This window comes from Cetorhinus maximus, chromosome 16 (assembly GCF_964194155.1).
Source record: "Cetorhinus maximus chromosome 16, sCetMax3.hap1.1, whole genome shotgun sequence".
In the NCBI taxonomy this organism is placed as follows: domain Eukaryota; kingdom Metazoa; phylum Chordata; class Chondrichthyes; order Lamniformes; family Cetorhinidae; genus Cetorhinus; species Cetorhinus maximus.
This window is the reverse complement of record NC_135894.1, coordinates 29,971,675-29,994,126: the sequence shown is the minus strand read 5'-3', so window position 1 is coordinate 29,994,126 and position 22,452 is coordinate 29,971,675. Positions and strand designations below refer to the sequence as shown.

Here is a 22,452-nt window from a genome sequence, read left to right as displayed (position 1 = left end):
AAAGGGGCTTTTTTTTCCAAACTAGAGGCATGGCAGGGCAGCTCAGTCCCATGTTATGTACCGCCTGCAACATGTGGGAAGCCCTAGACGCTCCTTGCACTCTGACTGACCACGTGTGCAGGAATTGCCACCAACTGCAGCTACTTGAGCTCTGAGTTTCGGAGCTTGAGTGGCAGCTGGAGGCACTGAAATGCATCCGCGAGGCTGAGAGTTTTGTAGATAGCACGATTTTAGATGTAGTCAGCCCACAGCTTACGGAAGTGCAGACAGAGAAGGAATGGGTGACCAATCAGAAGAAAGGTGTCAGGCAGGTAGTCAGGAAATCCCCAGGGTGCATCTCGCTCGAGAACCGTTTTTCTGTGTTGGAAAACGGTGAGGGTGATGGTTCCTCTGGGGAATGCAGCCACGCTCATGGCACTGAGTGGCTCAGCTGCACAGCAGGGGGAGGCAAAAGAGGGGAAGAGCAATAGTGGTAGGAGACTCGATAGTAAGGGGAACAGACAGGCATTTCTGTGGCCATAGACGTGACTCCAGGATGGTATGTTGCCTCCCTGGTGCCAGGGTCAAGGATGTCACTGAACAGCTGCAGGGCATTCTAAAGGGGGAGGGCAAACAGACAGAGATCGTGGTACATATTAGTACCAACGACATAGATAGAAAGAAGGATGAGGTCCTGCAAGCAGAATTTAGCGAGCTAGGAAACAGGTTAAAAAACAGAACCTCAAAAGGTAGTAATCTCTGAATTACTTCTGCTGCCATACGCTAGTGAGTGTAGAAATAGGAGGTTAGTCCAGTAGAATGCGTGGCTGGAGAGATGGTGCAGGAGAGAGGGCTTTAGATTTCTGGGATATTGGGACTGTTTCTGGAGGCAGTGGGACCTGTACAAGGTGGTTGGGGTTGCACCTGAACCGGAATGGGAATAACATCCTTGCGGGGAGGTTTGCTAGTGCTGTTGAGGAGGGTTTAAACTAACTTGGCAGGGGGATGGGATGTTGAGAGGAGGTTCAGCAGGGGGAGATGCACAGCCAAAATTAGAAGATGGCAGGTGAGTCTGGAAGGCATAGAGATTATAGGCCAGTTAGGGCACAAGGGAACTTGGCAAGGTTGGATGGTATTTATTTTAATGCAAGGAGTCTGATGAATAAGGCAGATGAGTTGAGGGCACAAATTAACACATGGAAGTATGATGTCATTGCTGTCACAGAGACATGGTTGAGAGAGGGGCGGGATTGGCAGCTCAATATTCCAGGATATAGGGTCTTCAGGTGAGACAGGGAAGGAGGGAAAAGAGGAGGGGGTATCGCAATATTGATCAAGGAATCAATTACAGCAGTAAGGAGGGATGACATCTTAGAAGGCACCTCAAAAACAGCCAGATAGGTAGAACTTAAGAACAAAAAAAGAGCAATCACATTGCTGGGAGTGTACTATAGGCCCCCAAACAGAGAGAAATAGAAGAGCAGATATGTAGACAAATTTAAAAGAAGTGTAAAAATAATAGGGTAGTAATAGTGAGGGATTTTAACTTCCCCAATATTAACTGGGTTAGTCATAGTGTGATAGATTTAAAGGGAGCAGAATTCTTAAAATGCATCCAGGAGAGCTTTTTAAGCCAGTATGTAGAAGGTCCTACAAGGTCCTGGACTTAATTTTAGGGAATGAAGCCAGACAAGTGGTAGAGGTATCAGTGGGGCAGCATTTTGCAGATAGTGATCATAGCTCTGTTAGATTCAAGGTTGTTATGGAAAAGGACAAGGATGGGCCAGAAATCAGAGTTCTAAATTGGGGGAAGGCCGATTTTAATAAGATCAGATATGATTTGGCCAGAGTGGACTTGGAGCAGCTTTTAGGTAAATCTGCGTCAGAGCAGTGGGACTCTTTCAAGAAGGAAATAGGGAGAGTACAGGGCCAACATATTCCAGTAAAGACAAAAGGATGGGACCAACAAATCCAGGGAAGATGTTGAGGGATATACAGGATTGGATAAATAGAAAGAGGGAGGCTTATGGTAGATACCGAGGGCTCAAAACAGCAGAAGCCCTAGAGGAGTATAGAACGTGTAGGCGGGAATTTAAAAAGGAAATTAGGAGAGCAAAGAGGGGACATGAAAAAACATTGGCAGGTAAAATAAAGGAAAATCCAAAGTTATTTTACAAATACATTAAGAGTAAGAGGATAACTAGGGAAAGACTAGGGCCCATTAAGGACCATAGTGGTAATTTGTGTGTGGAGCCGGAAGGCGTAGGTTGGGTTCTAAATGAATACTTTGTGTCAGTGTTCACAAGTGAGAGGGATGATGCGGGTGTGGAAATCAGGCAGAAGGACTATGATATAATTAAAGAAATTAGCATAGAAAAGGAGGAGGTTCTAAGTGGTCTGGCAGGCTTAAAAGTAGATAAATCTCCAGGCTCAGATGAAATGTATCTCAGGCTGTTGAGTGAGGCAAGGGAGGAGATAGCAGGGGCGCTGGCAATAATTTTCAATACCTCTCTGGCCACTGGAAAGGTGCCAGAGGACTGGAGGACAGCCAATGTGTTACCGTTATTCAAGAAGGGAGGAAGGGATAAACCAGGGAGCTACAGACCAGTCAGTCTAATCTCAATGGTGGGGAAACGATGAGAAGCAATTCTGAGGGACAGAATTAATCTACACTTGGAGAGGCAGGGATTGATCAAGGACAGTCAGCATGGTTTTGTTAAGGGGAGGTCATGTCTGACCAATTTGATTGAATTTTTCGAAGAGGTGACCAGGTGTGTAGAAGAGGGCAATGCATATGACATAGCCTACTTGGACGTCAGCAAGACTTTTGATAAGGTCCTGCATGGGAGACTGATAACTAAGGTAAGAACCCATGGGATCCAAGGCAATTTGGCAAATTGGATCCAGAATTGGCTGAGTGGCAGGAAGCAGAGGGTGATGGTCAAGAGGTGTTTTTGTGACTGGATGCCTGTGGGGTTCCACAGGGATCAGTGTTGGGTCCCTTGCTGTTTGTGGTATATATAAATGATTTAGACTTGAATGTAGGAGGGTTGATCAGTAAGTTCGCGGATGACACGAAAATTGGTGGGGTGGTAAATAGTGAGGAAGATAGCCTTAGATTACAGGAGGAAATAGACGGGCTGGTCAGTTGGGCTGATCAGTGGCAAATGGAATTTAATCCGGATAAGTGTGCAGTGATGCACTTGGGCAGGACAAATAAGGCATGGGGATACACGATGGATGGTAGGACCCTGGGAAGTACCGAGGATCAGAAGGACCTTGTTGTGCATGTCCACCGGTCCCTTAAGGTAGCGGGACAGGTAGACAAGGTGGTTAAGAAGGCTGATGGGATACTTGCCTTTATTAGCCGAGGCATAGAATATAAGAGCAGAGAGGTTATGCTGGAACTGTATAAAACACTGGTTAGGCCACAGCAGTTCTGGAATCCACGTTATAGGAAGAATGTGATTGTACTAGAGAGTACAGAGGAGATTTACCAGGATGTTGCCTGGGCTGGAGAGTTTTAGTTATGAGGAGGGATTGGATAGACTGGGGTTGTTTTCCCTGGAGCAGAATGAGGTATATAAAATTATGAGCGGCATAGATAGAGTAGATAGGAAGGAACGTTTCCCCTTGGTGGAGGGATCAATAACCAGGGGGCATAGATTTAAGGTAAGGGGCAGGAGGTTTAGAGGGGATGTGAGGAAGAATTTTTTCACCCAGAGGGTGGTGGGAATCTGGAACTCACTGCCTGAAAGGGTGGTAAAGGCAGAAACCATCATTACATTTAAGAACTATTTGGATGTGTACTTGCGATGCCATGGCATACAAGGCTATGGGCCTAGTGCTAGAAAATGGGATTAGAATAGTTAGGTACTTGTTTGACCAGACTTGATGGGCCTTTTTGTGCTGTAGACCTCTATGACACTGTCTATTTCTAATATTGCTCTTCTCTGCTCCTGCCTTAGCCATCTGCCACTCAAATCACCATCCATAATTTGCAACTCCAGACTCTACTATTCCAATGCTTTCCTGACTGGCATCCCATCTTTCACCTACCCGAAACCTATTCAAGGAAACCACTGTACATAAATTAGAAAAGTTAAACAGGAAGAATCATTTTCTGTATAGATTTTGATATCCAACTGTTCCAAGACTAAGTGATGCAAATCACATCCATTACACAGACCTGTATTTTTTTTGTGCCTTTAAAGTTGAAAACACACTACAACATTTTACAATTCAGGGAGCAAAAAGAAATGGATAAAAAGGATGGACAACAAGCCATGGGAAGGAGAGCTTAGGAAGCTAATCTTACCTGAAAACCTTGATTCTGAGATAGATATTTAAGGTGGAGAAGGAAGCTGAGAGTTAAAGGGTTTTAGAGAGGAAGCTCCAAAGTGTGGAACCAAAGCAACTGAATGCTGTGCCATCAATGGTGGGTCAATAAGGTGTGAAATTCATATAAGATCAGTATTGAAAAAGTGAAGGGTGTGGGAGGGAATACAAGATTGTTGTGGGGTTGTGAAAATAGGCTGACAGGAGATTGCACAGCAGCCTAGCATTTACCTGGGTGTAAATTCCACTTACTGCATATCCAAAGTCTCAAGGAACATGTTGTGTATAATTTTTCTCTCTTCCTCATTTGGTGCTGTTCTTAATAATGAAGTCTCTTTTAGCTTAGTTCGTTTTGCTTTGTTCACTAGAATTTTAACAAAAAAAATTGATTTTGGTAAATACATTATCAACTTCAAAAGGTGAGAATGTAAAAAATAATCTTTCTTCCTTAAATGAACAGAAGATAATGGAAATTGAGGGAGAAAATATCTATACCATGATGAGAACACAGAAGTGGGGGTTTTTAAACTTAATAGGCAGAATTTTACAGCCCCGTTTCGGTGGGGACGGGGCTGTAAAATGCGGCGGGCCGTTATAAATGCCATTGACGACAGCGGGAACATAAAATCCCGCTGTCGTAAAATTCTGCCCTATGTGATAACAGGAAGAGTTCACCCCAGGCAATGAGCATCAGAAAACACCCCAAATTAATGATAAGCAAGAGATGTACAAGTTTACTTTTGCAAAGTTTGGACCAAGCCCAAAACCAGACAAAAGGTAAAATGGATCACAAAACATGTTAAACCATAAAGAGTTGGTTTAAACATATTGTAAAAACAAACTTAACTTCAAACTATATTTTTCAACATAAATATGTTATACAAATAGAATGCAAAGAACTACTCTTAGGTTCAATTTAAAGCATGATCGCACAAACACAAGAAGTAGGAAGAGTAGACCACACGGCCCATCGAGCCTGCTCCGCCACTCAATATAATCATGGCTGACCTTGGGCTTCAACTCCATTTTCCTGCCTGCTCCCCATATCCCTCAATTCCCTGAGACACCAAAAATCTGCCTTAAATATATTCAACGATGGAGCATCTACAACCCTCTGGGGTAGAGAATTACAAAGATTTACAACCCTTTGAGTGAAGTAATTTCTCTTCATCTGAGTGCTAAATGATCGGCCCCTTATCCTGAGACTGAGCCCCCGTGATTTAGATTCCCTGGCCAGCAGAAACAATCTCTCAGCATCCACCCTATCAAACCCCTTCAGAATCTTGAATGTTTCAATAAGATCGCCTCTCATTCTTCTAAATTTCAGAGAATATAAGCCCAATTTACTCAGCCACTCATCATAAGATAACCCACTCATCCCAGGGACCAATTTAGTGAACCTTTGCTATACCGCCTATACTGCAAGTATATCCTTCCTTAAATATGGAGACCAGAATTGCACACAGTATTTCAGATGTGGTGTCACCAAAGCCCTGTGCAATTGTAGTAAGACTTTAATTATTGCTGAAAATAGACATTTTGTGGAAGCTTTTCATCTTGCACTCATCAGGAGAATCACAAGAATACCAGGAATACCAATGTCAGGGAAAGCAACAACTTTATACTGTATGAGAAGAGAGAGCTGATTGGTTGGAAAGTGGACACTGATTGGTGGAGGCATTGCCATGGAGAATGCCCCAGCTAATGGTGACTGACAGTTAACTGCTGAGCATTGTTTGAAATTTAAACCAAGCAGCTTGACTCTGATTAGTCAAGGCATTGCCCTGAAGAATGAGTCAGTGAATGGATATCACTTATTTTGTTTAGCTGAAACAGGCCCAATGGGTGTATATGTTTGTTCTGTCTGCAAAGAACAGGGCCTGTGTATTAATATATGTAGCTTCCAGTACACGCAAATACACCACACTGTGAGCCCCAACTGAATCTTAAATTGGTTGTCAGCATAATTTTTAGCATGGGTGAGGATTATTTAGCAAATGTTGTCCAATCGCGGAATCACATCTAATGTTGGACACTGTGTTTTGAGTTTTGCAAACACAGGCTGGTTGGGTACAGTCTGTACCTTGCCCATTACAAACAGTGGAAGAGATATTTATTTCATTGCTGTCTTTTGGACAAACTGGCTGCTGCATTTGGCTACAAAATAACAGTGAGTACATTTCAAAATAACACTTTAGCTGTGAAACATTTTGGCTGCTTAAGGACATGAAATATGCTGTATAAATGCAAGTTCTTCCATTCATTTGAATAACTTAGGCAGTGAATGCTTAACACGGCTTACAGTTTCCCTGTTTAAAGAGATTCTCCTCCTCGGGACCTTCAGGTTTCAATGGGTTAATTAAAGCTGCACTGTAAGAGAGAAATAACAATTAACTTTCAGCCATTAACAGTATTTTTTATACCTACATAACAGAATATACAACATAGACACAAACAAGCTACTCAGCTGAATCAGGCTGTGATCATTCAAGCTCCTCCCTATCAGTTTAACCCTCCAATCCTTTTGCTCTCTGGGGTTTATCTAGCCTCCCTTAAATACATCAAACTATTCGCTTCAGCTACTCCCTGTGGTAGTGAGTTCCACATTCTCACCACCCACTGGGTAGAGAAGTTTCTTTCTGAATTCCCCCATTTGATTTTTTTGGCAACTACATTAACAGCCTCTAATTTTACTCTTCCTCACAAATGTAAACACTTGCTCTGTCTCTCCTCTATCAAAACCTTTTCATAATTTTAAGAACTTTTATTAGAAAGTCCTCAACCTTCTCTTTTTAAGAGAAGAAATCCAGCCTGTACATTCGGGCATCATCCTAGTAAATACTGCAGATGCTGGAAATCTATAATAAAAACAGAAAATGCTGGAAAAACTTAGGAGGTCTATGGTGAGAGAAACAGTTAACATTTTGACTTATTCTGAAGAGTCACACGGTTCGATATATGTTGAGCACTTGGTTTGCTTTTTTTTAAAACAATGGACTTATTAACTGACTGTACTTTTAATGGTTTATGTATTTATACTCTTACATCTTCTGATTTCCCTACCTCATTTAAATTCTCAATTTCCAAGTAATATGCAATCTCCTTATTTTTCTTATCAAAGTATAACACCTCACACTTGCCTATGTTGAAATTCATTTTCCAATATCTGCCCATTCTGCAAGTTTATTAATATCTTCTTGTAATTTGTTGCAGTCCTCTTCATTATCAACTGCCCACTCCCAATTTGGTGCAGTCCACAAATTTAGAAATTATGTTTTTGATTCCAAAGTCTAAATTGTTAAAACAAATTGTTAACAATTAGTTCCAACACCAGCAATGGTCCCAGCACTGATCCTTATAGGACCACGCTGAATAGCTAGCCTTCACTCTGCTTTCTGTTTTGTAGCCAGCTAGCTATGCATTCTGTCACTTGTCCTGATCCTCTACATGTTCTGACTTTATTCATTAGTTCATTATGTTGTACTTCAAAGATCTTTTGGAAATCTAGATATATCCCACCTACTCGTCTTTTCTCTGTTATCTCATCAAAGAATTCAAATAAGACTTTTCCTTTTGAAATCCATGGTGACTATTCATTATTATATTTTTGGTTCAGAGATGATTTTCTGATTCTGCTTTAGTAGGGATTCTATTATCTTTCCTACCACCAATGTTAAACTGGCTGGTTTATACTTCCCTGGACAGGTTCCCTTTCTCCTCTGAAATATATCCTCTGGCAGGACACTATCTAGTGAGTGACTACGTATAATAGTAGCTCTGCTATCTCTTCCCTGGATTTTTTTTAAAATGCGTGAATGCAATCAATGCAGACTGGACTTTTATCCCTTTTTTGTTTGATTTGTTTATGTTTCTCCTCTTTAATTGAAGTGCAGCTTTATCATTTCTAATCACAGCTTCTGCTGTCATGTCCACTTGATTTGTCTCCCTGGTAAATACTGAACTAAATATATTATCTAATAATTATATATCTCACCAATGCTTCTCTTGATTGAATGATCAAATCTTCTTGCTGAGCAGATTAAATTTAACCAACATTGTGTAATTGTACTTACCAAATTGACATAGCTGTTAAACATCAAGTTATATTTTATATGATCACCCAAATTTGTAGATATTTATGACCTACATATATGGTAGGTGAAAACTGCACCTTTACTGCACCCACAATAATCTATTACTAGATTCTAACCTCCCCTTCAATAAGAAACACAAAAGGAATGCCTCACCTCTTGATAATTTTAGCAAAATGTTGAGTACAAAGCAAGATTTCCCATTTTGTAATCTCAGGTGGCAGCATTTTTGCCACAGATGGTTGTGGGTTCAAGTCCCACTCCAAAGACTTGAGCACATAATCCAGGCTGACAATTCAGTGCAGTAGTGAGGGAATGATGTACTGTCAAAAAGGTTGTCTTTTGGATGAGATGTTAAGCCAAGGTCTCATGTGCCTCTGAGATGGACATTAAAGATCCCATGCACTATTTGAAGAGCAGAATTGTCGTCCCTATGGCCTGATTAATATCTCTCCTTCGACTCGTCTCACTAAAACAGTGAATCTGATTATATATGTGTCATTGCTTTCTGTGAAATCTTGATGTGCACAGATTGGCTGCTCTGTTTCCCTACACTGCAACAGGATCACAGAATCACACAGTGCAGAAGAGGCCCTTTGGCCCATTGAGTCTGCACCAACACGTGAGAAACAACTGACCTACCTAATCCCATTTACCACCACTTGGCCCATAGCCTTGAATGTTATGACGTGCCAAATGTCCATCCGGGTACTTTTTAAAAGGATGTGAGGCAACCCGCCTCCACCACCCTCCCAGGCAGCGCATTCCAGACAGCCACCACCCTCTGGGTAAAAACGTTTTTCCTCACATCCCCCCTAAACCTCCTGCCCCTCACCTTGAACTTGTGTCCCCTCGTGACTGACCCTTCAACTAAGGGGAACAGCTGCTCCCTATCCACCCTGTCCATGCCCCTCATAATCTTCTACACCTCGATCAGGTCGCCCCTCAGTCTTCTCTGCTCCAACGAAAACAACCCAAGTCTATCCAACCTCTCTTCATAACTTAAATGTTTCATCCCAGGCAACCTGGTGAATCTCCTCTGCACCCCCTCCAATGCAATCACATCCTTCCTATAATGTGGCAACCAGAGCTGCACACAGTACTCCAGCTGTGGCCTCACCAAGGTTCTATACAACTCCAACACGACCTCCCTACTTTTGTAACCTATGCCTTGATTGATAAAGGCAACTGTCCCAAATGCCTTTTTCACCACCCCACTAACATGCCCCTCCACCTTCAGAAATCTATGGACACGCACGCCAAGGTCCCTTTGTTCCTCAGAACTTCCTGGTGTCATGCCGTTCATTGAATACTTCCATGTCAAATTACTCCTCCCAAAGTGTATCACCTCACAGTAATTATACTTCAAAAGTATTTAACTGATTTTGGTGTAGTTTAGGATGTAAAGATATGAAAAACAGCTTATAAAAATGCAATTTCTTTCAGGAGGAGTTTCACCCACTAGGTACCATTGTCTGGTGTTACCTTGTATTGTCACCCATGGTAGTCCCAATTCTGGCAACAGCTCTGGAATCAAAATTATTCCTTTACAAAGACAAGGAGCATTTCAGGAGGAATTCGAGTAAGCTTTCTTCATGGCAACAATGCACTAAAAGCTGCATTTCCCTGGCCAGGGACAAACAGACAGACGTACATTATCTATGTAGGTCAATGATGTGTATTTTCCACCATAGGCTCCGAATAAGATAGGTTACTTGAGTGCCCAGAGTGGGTAAGACAGGAAGACAAAGGCAGAATTTAGTTAGATTAACTACTGAAATTAATCTATGTACTGAAACATGTGGGAAGTGTAATTTTGTAGAGATCAGAGGGATGAGCTAACGAAAGGGAAAGAAATTGATTGAATAGCGGCTCGATGTGTAGGTGCAAAGAATACAATGGATAGGGGGGGCTAGGGAACTAAAACAGACAAGTTTCAAACCAAAGGTCACTGAAGGTTGCAGTGCTACTTAGGGGCATGGGAAGTATGAGCAGATAAAAGTATTTGAACGAGTGGTCAATAAATTTGCATATACAGATAGCAACTGAATTCACATATAACTGAGAAATTCTCAGCTAAAAGAAACTTGTTAAAGAGGGTAGGTCTGCATATAATGAGATAGGGAGTTAAGTTGTTGGGATAAAACAAAGATTAACAGGGATTCTTTTAAATTAGACTCAAAAGAACATTTTACCTGGGTCTTCTCCAGATCCCATGACTTTACCCACTGATCCTCGTGTTCCTCTCTCTGGATTTCACAGAACAGTTCTTATTAAATCCATCATCTATAATCACCATTGACGGGCAGATTTCCCATCCTGAGTAGGAGGTCATTTTAAGTTTGGTGGAGGGGACCTCTACTTGAGCCAGTACTCCACTTCTTATCCTGGCTGATTGCTTGCAATTAGGAACACAGGACTTAAGAGCAGGAATAGGCCACTCGTCCTTCCAGTCTGCTCTGCCATTTAATAAGATCATGGCTGATCTGATTGTGGTCTCAACTCCACTCTCCTGTCTGTCCCCCAATAATCCTCGATTCCCTCGCCTATCAGAAATCTATCTAGTTCAGCCTTGAATAAATTCAATGTTCCAGCCTCCACTGCTTTCTGGGGAAGAGAATTCCACAGACTAAAGAGCCTTTGAGAAAAAAATTTCTCCTCATCTCCATCTTAAACGATGGACCTCTTATTCTCAAACTGTGTCCCCTAGTTCTAGTCTCTCCCTCAAGTGGAGACATCCTTCCGGTATCTACCCTGTCAAGTCCCCTCAAGATTTTGTGTGTTTCAATAAAGTCACCTCTCATTCTTCTAAACTCCAATGGGTATAGGCCCAACTTGTCCAATCTTTCTTCATAGGATAAGCCCTTCATCCCAGGAATGGATAGAATGAACCTTCTCTGAACTGTTTCTCACGCAATTATATCCTTTTTCTAAAAAGGAGACTAAAACTGTACACAGTACTCCGGGCCCTTTACAGCTGCAGTAAAACTTCCCTACTTTTATATTTGCGAGGGAATTCCATTAGCCTTCCTAAGTAACTTAAGTTTAAGTAATTTAGGTGGGCTCTGGCAGCATAGATTCCTATGTTTGGGAAACTATCTTGATGTCAAGGTGAGAATGATGTGGTGGGAGAAAGGAAAGGCCTCAGGTTTTTACTTGTACACTCCAAATGCCAGGCCAGTCGCATCAATGGCCATACTGGGCAACAAGAATTCACAATACTCTTTCCATCCTCGAACGTGAAGACAGATGATACAAGCATGTTGCCTAATCTAACATTGCTCTGCCCCTACCTGGATACACATATTATGCAGCTGACATCATTCCTAGCTGAACTCTGGAAGCGGAAGTACCAAAGATCCCAGCCTAGTTTTCCACTTCGACCTGCCCCGGATCAGGTCAAAATCAGGTGGGAGGAGGAAAAAAAAATCTGCCCTAAGATCATTTTGTAAGAAAGAAGTTGCATTTTTATAGCACCTTTCATGACCTCAGGACACCACAAAGCACTTGACAGCGAATGAAGTGCTTTGTGACGCAATAAACATGGCAGCCAATTTGCTCACAGCAAGCTCTCTCAAAGAACATGATAATGAAGAGGTCATTTGATTTTTAGTGATGTTGACTGAAGGATAACCATTGGCCAGCACACCAGGGATAATCCCCCTGCTCCTCATCAAAGTACTGTTAAGGCACCTTTTACATCAGCCAAGAGGGCAGATGGGGCCTCCGTTTATTGTCTTGTCTGAAAGCATTGCAGTGGAGCGTGCCAGACTAGATTTTTGTGCCCAACCTTTGGAGTGGGGTTTGAACCCACAGCCTCTCAGAGTTGAGAGTGCTGCCCACTGAACCAGAGCTGACATGATGACACAGTCAATGTCAAGCTCAATGACAGAGACATGCATGATGCAAAGATCCAGAAAGGTAAGTATATACCAGACAAACCCACTTTGTGCTTTGTTACATTATTCTCAACAGGGGGCTTGGAGGCTTGAGCAACATTCAAAGTTTAGAAAATGCAGTGTCTCAACACCCTACCTTTAGTGACCCCATCACTCCCAAATAAACATCAGGATACAAATATCATCAAATGGTGTAAGTATTCTATACAAATTCATGAATCTGTAAGACATTTAACTTGCAAATTACGTTTTACATGAGCTAAATAAAACCTTTTCACAGATATGGGTAAAACATGCTTTAGATAGGCAGCAGGATCTGAAGTTTATATTTTACATTCCAACATTCTGTGCATTACATTAAATCATGAATTTTATTGCAAGTTATTCGTGATTTTCAAACATATAAAGAAAATGTATCACACTTGCACAGGGTGACACTGGAAAGTATGCACACAAATTAAATGAAATAACCTTATTCCAAATGTACATTCAGAAAACAATTCCAACATTGAGTTACCCTTTATTTCCAGGATCTCGCGCAACCATCACGAAAGTAGCGTCTAAGACAGGATTGTAGATGTTATCGTGATACTTGGAAGACAAAATAACAATTAAATGCAACGCATTATATAATCTTGTCCTACTGAACCAATTTAATTCATGGCAAAATTTCTTGTGACAGACAGGAAATACGAAGCTATGTCCTCACTGTCAATCAGGCTGAAGCTTGTACAGATCAGTATATGAGAGTCTTCTGCAGCATTGTTCAGCCTGTTGGATGGTTACCCATTAGTCTTCAGTGAAAAATCAACCAACTTGTGATGTCTCAGAACAATCATCTTAATGCATAATTACATAAACCAACAACCATTGGCCCTGCATCTCTAGTATGGTGGAGTGATGATATCTCAGTTCCTTATCCTTTATCTTGACAGTTGGTGAACAAAGCACTTACCTTTTGAGGGAATTAAGGGACAGATCATCCTCTCTAGCACTTGGGGTGAACCATGTGGGGTACATACAGGAAAATTCGACCAGGAAGACTGCACATCCAAAACAATATCTACCCTAAAATGGATGGAAGATTGACTAGGTTGCATTTCAGGTGTCTCATTTCTTATGAGACTTTCTAATAATGCTCCACCCATGCAAAACTTTACATCCAAGTACCAAAGAGGTAAATCAGTCCACTACATCTGGTCAAGGCAAATCAATATTCATCATAACATTTAGCACAAAGCCCTGGGACAAGTTCAGTTTTGTGGAAAATATTCTCCACAAAGGTGTCCCAAAACAGTTAAAAACCGATCCAAGGAGCAAGAAATGAATCACTGCCCTATGTCCAATGATAATAGAACTTGCGCAATTCAGAAGGCTAACTCAACATCTCAGTTAATACCCACTGACCAAGGGGTATCAGGTGCTCTTCAATCACAAATACTTAACTCCTTAGCTTGATAATCACATAAATGGGCAAGTGATAGGTCAAGAAACTTCAGCCCAGTTTCTCACTACTGTCAAGACCAGTTCTCAAAGTGACGAATTATAGCAGCTTTGTTTTGACAAGATTATGGAGAACCATAGGGAGGCCTTGTAGCCTAGTGGTAGCATCCCTACCTCTGGGCCAGAAGCTCTGTGTTCAAGTCCCACTTCAGAACTTGATGGCCATGGAAGGTGTGTTTGCAATGTAGTTAACAAGTTGATAATCAGCCTGTAAATCCTTCCAATATGCTTGACGGCAGGCAGTTAAGAGGGGGAGTGATTCCTGGGCAACCATACTGCAGAAGACAACAGCAAAACACTGCAGTACTTTGCCAAGCATAATCATGGACCAATCCAATGGAAGTCCATGGTCGCCAATGCCTTCTTAGGGCTTGGTACCTGAAGGAGAAGAGGATAGAGAAGTGTTTTGAATCCAGCATGGTCAAAGCCATGTTGACCAGAGCAATTTCAGAATGACTTACTCCATATTAAATGAAGAACAAAAATGGAACTAAGCTCCTATGTCTTCTACATCAGGAACAAAGTAGCTCAAAAACTGATTCCATGTTTCCATTAGAAGTGTCATAGATGTTGTGTTCCACTGTTATTTTCCTCATCAGTCCAATAGCTGCATGTAATAGCAGCAAGCAAGCTCCAACTTATGTTTGTGGCTCCATCTCTAGGACACTTATTGCCTGGCACATCATCCCTTTGTTTATAAAACATGCAGTGCAGAAATAGCCATTACTTGCTGAACAGGCATTGGTTGAGCCAATAGAAAAGTTGAGTTATGCTAGGATAATCAGGAGCAATTTCAAATCTTTCCACTTTTAACAACCATTAGGATTAATTTCCTGAGATATCTGCGTAATGGTGACAGCAGAGGCAACGGCCATTCGGCCTGTTGTGTCTGTGCAGGCTCTCTGCCAGGCAACTCAGCTAGTTTCATTACCCTGTCTTTTCCCTGTAACCCTGCAATTTTTTTCTCTTCAGGTGTTTATCCAATTTCTTTCTGAAAGCCACAATTAAATCTGCCTCCATCACACTCTCAGACATGGGATTCTAGGTCTCAATTACTTGCTGTGCAAAACAGTTATTCCTCATCTTCACTTTGGTTCTTTTGCAACTCACCTTATACTGGTGTCCTCAGAATCTCCACTTTTCCATCAATAGGAACAGTTTCTCCCTAATAACTCTTGTCTCCAACTCTCATTATTTTGAACACCTCTATCAAATCTCCTCCCAACCTTCTCTTCTCCAAGGAGAACAACCCCAGCTTCTCCAATCTACCTGTGTAACTGAAGCCCCGCCCTCGTACTTGGAACCATTCTTGTACACCTTATCTACATCCTCTCCAAAGCCTTTACATCCTTCCTAAACTGAATCAAAGACAATAGGCGGAATTTTCCACAGCACCCTGCATTGTGGCTTTAATGGCAGGTGGGGAGACAATGTGGCGGGAGCCAAGAAGTCACTTTCCCTCAGGCGTAAAATGACAGCGGGAACATGTGCTCCCACTCGCCGTTCTCACCTGAGGCTGACATGAAACTGTTCTGCATCCTGTTAATGGAATACAGATGAAAGCTCAACTGGAATCGCCCCATCAGCACCCAATCATCTGTACCACCTAGACCAACGCGGTGTGCAAACGTCGGACTTACCTGCAAGGCAGCCTGGGGCAGCTTGCGGAGATCAGAAGGGAACATGGAGGCCTCCAGCGACCAGACTCTGGAGCACCACGTGCAATAGTGGTTGAGTGGAGCACCTACAATGTGGGATCTTCTAACTTCCAGCAGGTGGATCTATCTTCAGGGCCTTCCAGGAGGTCCATCTTCTGGCTTCAGGATCCTCCAGGTCCTTTTAAATATGGCACCTGGATATGATGGCAGGGCGCAAGCCATCCAACCCGCCCCACTGCACAAAACGTCAGGAAACCCCTGACTGCATAATTAATTAGGCCATCGTCACGCAATATGGCGCAAATTCCCAGCAGCCTCCACAGTGGGAGACTCTCCCCATCCCTGCCCCCACCACGGAACTTAGTCCTGGACTGGAAAATTCCACCCAATACTCTAGCTGAGGCTGAACCAGTGTTTTACATAAGGTTCACAAAAACTTTTGTTCTGTACTCCATGTCCCTATTTATAAAGCCAAGGATCCCATATGTCTTCTTAACCACTTATTCAAGCCCCCAGCCCTCCCATCTTCAAGTCTTACACATATACCCCCAAGTCTCTGCTCCTGCACTCCTTTTAGAATTGCGCCCCTTACTTCATACTGCCTCTGCTCATTCTTCTTACACTTCAGTTTTCTACAATAATTTCATCTGCCACATGTCCACCCATTCCACCAGCTTCTATATGTCTTCTTGAAGTCTATCACTATCCTCATCACAGTTCACAATACTTCCAAGTTTTGTGTCACCTGCAGATTTTGAAATTGTGTCCTGTACACCCAAGTCTAGGTCATTAATGAATAAATCCTTCTATTGCCGGGAGATAATGGGAATGCAGCCTCAGAACTCTGGTGAGATCAGATGAGATCATCTGCTGCACTTCTTTTGATGGCTAAACAAGCCAATTCTGAAAAGGAAAAGACTGCCACAAGTGTCATACATGAAGTTGTCCCTTGCCAGCGATGTGGGACGATCTCTGGCGATGCCTTGCTCTCAGAGCTGGTGTCTGCTTCGGAGCTTCTGAAACCACGTCATGGTGGTGAATTCCTGCCCACAGTTGGTGCCTCCATTTGTATTGAACATCAGCTAGAGTTTCCCACTTGTCACAATTGATGTTGAGAATTTTCATGTCTCCTTTGACGTCACCTTGAATCGGAGCACCCTGCCATATCTTGGCATGGATTCCCACCTGGAATTAGTGCCAGCATGTTTACCCTCGAAAGAACTGCTTCATTGGTGACTTTCTCTTTCTACATGATGCCGAGGATGTTTCATAGACACCAAAGATGGAAGTTATTGAGCCTTTGTTCTTGGTAGGTGTAAGGCGATACAGCAATGTGCTGAGGGTATAGGCCTTGTAGATTAAGCATCATAGTCCTGTGGGTCAGTTTGGTGTTTTCCTCACGCCCATTTGGTTAGTCGGCCAAAGTTGGTAGCTGCCAATGGGTATGTCGAGCTCCATCAAAAGATAGGTTGTCTGGTCACCATAGATCCAAGGTAGCAGAATTTCCTGACAGCTTCCAGTAGTGTGCTGCTAAGTTTGATCACAGGTGGAGACAACACCCTGTCCCATAACTAGTTTACCATACCCTGATGGTGAGGGAGAATGTGACATAAGCAGGGTACAAACAATCCAGATGCCTTTGGAGCTGGTCCTGGGCAACCAATGCGGCATCATCAGCATATAGAAATTCCCTGATCAGAAGGTGCTGCATTTTTACCTTGGCTTTCAATCTTGATAGTTTGAGGAATTTCCCATCTGATTGTGTGGCTACACACTCCTTCCATGTTGGCAGAGGAAGCATAGGCCAGTTGGACAGAGGAAAAGATACCAAACAGAGCAGGGGTTAAGTCACAGCCCTGTTTCACCCCACTCTTCATCTCAAAACTGCCAGGGATGGGGGGGTGGGGGTAGCTGTCAAACTGAGTGATGCCATGCAATTTATCATGGAAGGACCATATGAGACTGAGAAATTTGGGACGACAGCCAATTTTCTCTGGTATCTGGTACAGGCTCATGGTGTCGAAAGCTTTCATGGAATCCACAAAAGCAAGGCAGAGTGGTGTTTCCTGCTCCTCTCCTGAAGCTGACATGGGGAGAAGATCGTGTCTCTTGTGGACCTGCCTGCTCCAAAGTCACATTTTGCCTCTGGGTATGTTCTAATTTAGGGAGTTCTCACCCTCTCCATTGATAAGGCAGAGCCTCCCCCACTACGAGTGGGATCAGAGGCAGAGAAACAGTAAATCTCACTGCATGACTGGGGCCTGGTGTGTCTCCCAGAGTTTGTGGCTGTCCCAAAGTTACAACAAGAATTCTTTTTGTTCATTCATGGGATGTGAGCATTACTGTCAAGGCTGGCACTTATTGCCCATCCCTAATTGCCCTGGAGATGGCAGTGAGCTGCCTTCATGAACTGCTGCAGTCTATGTGGTGTAGGAACACCCTCATTACAGTTAGGAAGGGAGTTCTAGGATTTTGACCCAGCAACAATGAAGGAACAGCGATATATTTCCTAGTCAAGTTGCTGTGACTCAAAGGAGAACTTGCAGGTGGTGGTGTTCCTTCACCAGAACAGCCATTTATTTACAGCTTTGAATGTTAAGTAGAAAAATTTCATTAATATGAATAGCTAATGGAAAATTAAATTAACCTTTCAAAATAAATAAGCAACTTAAGAAAGGAAATTCCTCAACCTTCAATGGGACAACAAGCATTTTTTTTTCCCCACAGTGTGCTAACCTGAGATACGTGCATCTTGACTTCCATGGAACTTTTTCCAACCCAGGTGACATTACCAGCGAATTTCAAGTCACAGTCCGGTTGTATTGTCTTTTTAACCAGATCTAGAGAAAAAAAGAGCCATTTCAAATATTCTGGTGGAAGCACAAAGATGAGTGTACAAGAAAATTCATAAAGACAACCTGTAAATAACCTGCAAATGCAAAATACAGTGGATGCTGGAAATTTGAAATAAAAAATGGAAAATGCTGGAAATACTAAGGTTAACTGGTACTCTCTCCATAACTGCTGCCTGACCTGTGTATTTTCAGCATTTTTGGTTTTTTTTAATTACTGTAAATTAAGTAAACTCACCATTGCCAGACTGATCGTTACAAGACTCTGCTTCCAAGCCACTCTGTTGCTGTTCCTGCACCTCAATCTTTTAACCGTAACATGCTCCATTGCTCCATGTTATTCGCTCATTACTTCACCATAGTAACTTATCCACTTACTGAATTAGCTCCCAGCTCGAAGCACCATACACTAGTATTAACTGGGTACTAGACGTATCTAGCTTCCTTTTCAGATGCAGATAGAGCTAAAGCCAACTGCTAGTCTATGCTCTGCAAATTAAATACACTACAGCAATATGTAGGCAATAAAGAGATAAAACAGTTACAAGGATCTTATGAAACTTGTATCCTTGACAGTGTGGCGGGGGGGGGGGGGGGGGTCATGCAACCAAATTCCTGATGCGCCATTAGGCTGGTCAAAGCTCGTCCTTTCTGCTTTTCATGTCTCATCTGTTCTCTTAGCAAAAAACTAAAAGAGAGATGGAGAGGCTAAGAGGTTTAAGGGGAATTATGTAGTCCTAGAGTCATTTCTGGCACACAAGGATAACATTCAGTGCATTGAGTCCATAACCATACTCTGTAGAGAAATCCATTATCTCACTCTATCCCCGTAGCCCAACACATTTACTTCCCCTCATGCTCTTCCAATTTCCTTTGGAAATCATTCATAGTCTCCGGTTCAACTGTCCTCATGGGAAGCAAGTTCCAGATCATTGCTACTTGCTTCATAAGCAAGTTCTTCTTCACCTCCCTCTGTATGTCTTGCCCAAAACCTAAAATCTGCGTCCCCTAGTCCTTGAACCATCATTGGTATCAGTTTTTCTTTGTCTACCTTATCTAAGCCTGTCATAATCTATCAAATCTCTCCTCAATCGCCATTGCATCAGGGAGAACAGCCCGAGCTTCTCAACCTAACCTCGTAACTAAAATGCCTATATCCCTGGAATCATTCTGGTAAATCTCCTCTCCACCCTCTCAAGGACCCTCACATCCTTCCTAAAATGTTGACCAAAACTAGATGCAATACTCCAGCTGTGACCTAACCAGAGCTTTATAAAGGTTCAGCACAATTTCCCTGCATTCCTACTCAATACCTCTATTTATGAAGCCCAAGGTCCCCTGTGCTTTGCTAACCAATCTCTCAATGTGTCCTGCCACCTTCAAAAGGTCTATACACAAACACCTTAAGGTCTCTCTGTCCATGCACATTCTTTAGAACTGTGCCATTAAGTCTATATTGCTTCTGACAAAAGGCATCACCTCACACTTCTCTATATTAAATTCTCTGTCATTTGTCTGCCCATCTTGCTAGCCTATGTCTTATTGCAGTAGACTGGCATCATCCTCACAGTGTGCCGCTCTTCCAAATTTGGTATCATCAGCAAATTTTTAAATTTTACTCTGTATTCCAATATCCAAGTCATTTATATATAGCAAAATACACAGTCCCAGCACTGACCTTTGGGAACAAGCACTGTCGATTATCCTTTGGTCTAAATAAACAACTATTTACCACGACTTGCTGTTTTCTGTCTTTAAGCCAATTTTATATGCAAGCTGACAATGACCCTCCTATTCCATGAGCCGCCAGTCTTTTATGTGGTACTTTGTCAAACACTTACTTAAGATCCATATAGACAATGTCCATTGGATTACCTTCAATCTTCTTCGTTACTTCATCAAAAAATTCAATTAGATTATTCAAGGACCATCTGCCTTTGACAAATCTGTGCTACCTCTCCTTAACTAGCTCAAGTCTCTTTATGCGCCTGTCGATTTCTTCCTAGTGTTTGTTGCTGAGGCAGCTGAAGGCACAGCCACCAATGGGGCAGCAATGGAAATCAGGTAGCACAAGAGGCCAGAATTGGAGAAGTGCAGACATCTGAGGGTTGTGGAGCTGCAAAAGGTTATAAAGATAAGGAGCGATATTAGCATAAGGATGAGAATCTTAAAACTGAGGTATATACAGACTGGGGGCCAGCAAGCAAAGTGTGGTGGATGAATGGGATTTGGTGCACCAGAAACACTAGGATTAAAACATTCCTTGCAGCCCAATGGACAAGCTAATGTTATACAACATGGGCTACAAAGCATAGGGAGTGTGCCTTTCACTATCTGCTGGAAATGGTCTCAATTCAGCACTTAGCGTATCCATAAGTCAGATCCCCAACCTTATTTTTGAATTTGTCCATCACTTTGATACAGTACACCAAAAGTGACTATGTATCATTACAATACTACTAAAAACATGTTGGTGCAATGAAAGACTTCTACAAACAGTATTCATATAGTTATGGAAAAGTGTTATATGGAATATTAATTTATAATATCATTGACTGGACATATATTACTTTATAATATCATCCACTAGACATATTATATGTATCTGTATACAGAACTTCTGAAGGGAACGCTTTTGCTAAGCAAAGGACACATTAGCCTACAGCAGCTACTATGTTGCATTTGTGAAAGACATAAGCTGCTTTCTAGAGTGTCTACGGAGCACCAAGAGACAGTGGCTAAAATAAGCCCAGATTGAAACCAGAGAGAGGTCACATGACCCAGCTGCTGGGAGTAAATACACTGGATTTGAACTAACAGTCAAAGAAAGACTGCTTTACCCCCTCATTCTCTGAAACCTCTCATATCAAAGCTGAGCTCCTTATGTTCTGAAAACCCACCAGAAGACCTCATTGCAGAAAACCGAGAGTTCTTAAAAGAGGATGCCGAATCAACACCACCGTCTCCAAGAAGAAAGAGTATTAACCAGCCATGACTACAGAATAGCAACTCCATTGAGGAAACCCAAGTACCAGCAGCTACTGCAGAAGTGACCTTTCAGCTATAAACAAGCTTCTAGACAAAGTGATTTTTTTTTCTGACTTTGATTTTGACTTGGCCGAGTTTTAAGATCTGATATTCTGTAGAGTTTATTTCTTTTTTGTATGCTTGGGAGGGGGTGGAGGTTGGCTGTGTAAGTATTGTTTTTGCATTAGTGGGTAGTTGGACATATTTGTACATTTTAAACCCTTTGTTAATGACTTCCACATCTTTACCTGAGTGAGTTTTAGCAATAAAATTACCTCTTTACTTGTTAACTCAAGGAACCTGGCTGGCTTATTTCTAACACTTAGTTACACATGGTTAAGTATATATTTTGAATTGGAAATATCGCCTTTTTCTTTATTTCAAACTCTGTTATAATCAACCCTGGAGTGGGACAAAGGGAGGAGTCAGGTTACCTCTCTTAACCTGGTCGTAACAATGTGTTATATTCCTGATAGCTAGTTGGTGAAGAAACCAAAGCCAATCTTTACTTGCGATAGATTTATTCACAGGGTGAAACATAACAGGTATATATCTCCTAACTCCGTTCCACTCATGTAAGTATCAGTTTATATGTGCTCAATTAACCATCCAATCAATGCCCTCCACCTATATATACTTAATTTCAATTCATAAAATTGTCAAAGCATAGTGATAATTGTGAGAAAAATGTAAACATACCTATTTCATCAACAAGGGCAGTAACAATAGAAAAAGGACTTGTGCGGCCATTAGTTTTGGCATGGGTATAACAAATTAAAACTGCAAAACAAGAAAGAAATGTTAATTATATCAAACTGATTTTTTTCAATAATGAATGTTCTGAAATATTAATTTGAAGTAGTTCCCATTTCAATAGAGTTATAGGCACAAAATACAGAAGCCCTTTTGCTAGACCATAATGTAGCTATCTTTTCATTATTGTCTACTCACCTCCTGTTCCTTTGTTTACCTTACACCTCTTTAAATGTCTGTCCCACCTCTGATTTCTCTTTCTCTGGGCACAGTCCCCACCTCAGAACTGTCTCCTCCTCCTCCTCCCCCCATTTCTCCAAAATTTCTTTTAATTCATTATTGGGGTGCGGAC

At 42.0% G+C, this 22,452-nt stretch overlaps 1 protein-coding gene across 3 annotated transcripts in view; it reads right to left on the bottom strand.

Annotated features, from left to right (window-relative positions):
• Positions 1-22,452, bottom strand: part of LOC144691477 (acyl-coenzyme A thioesterase 9, mitochondrial-like) — a 60,504-nt gene that overhangs the window by 22,382 nt on the left and 15,670 nt on the right. For all 3 annotated transcript variants that reach the window (XM_078559593.1, XM_078559595.1, XM_078559594.1), the window contains 5 exons: positions 22,047-22,127; positions 18,205-18,308; positions 12,825-12,898; positions 6,620-6,687; positions 4,570-4,681 (listed from right to left, as the gene is read on the bottom strand). In XM_078559593.1, coding sequence (XP_078415719.1) covers positions 4,570-4,681; positions 6,620-6,687; positions 12,825-12,898; positions 18,205-18,308; positions 22,047-22,127 — 439 coding nt within the window. The remainder of the gene's footprint in view (positions 1-4,569; positions 4,682-6,619; positions 6,688-12,824; positions 12,899-18,204; positions 18,309-22,046; positions 22,128-22,452) is intronic.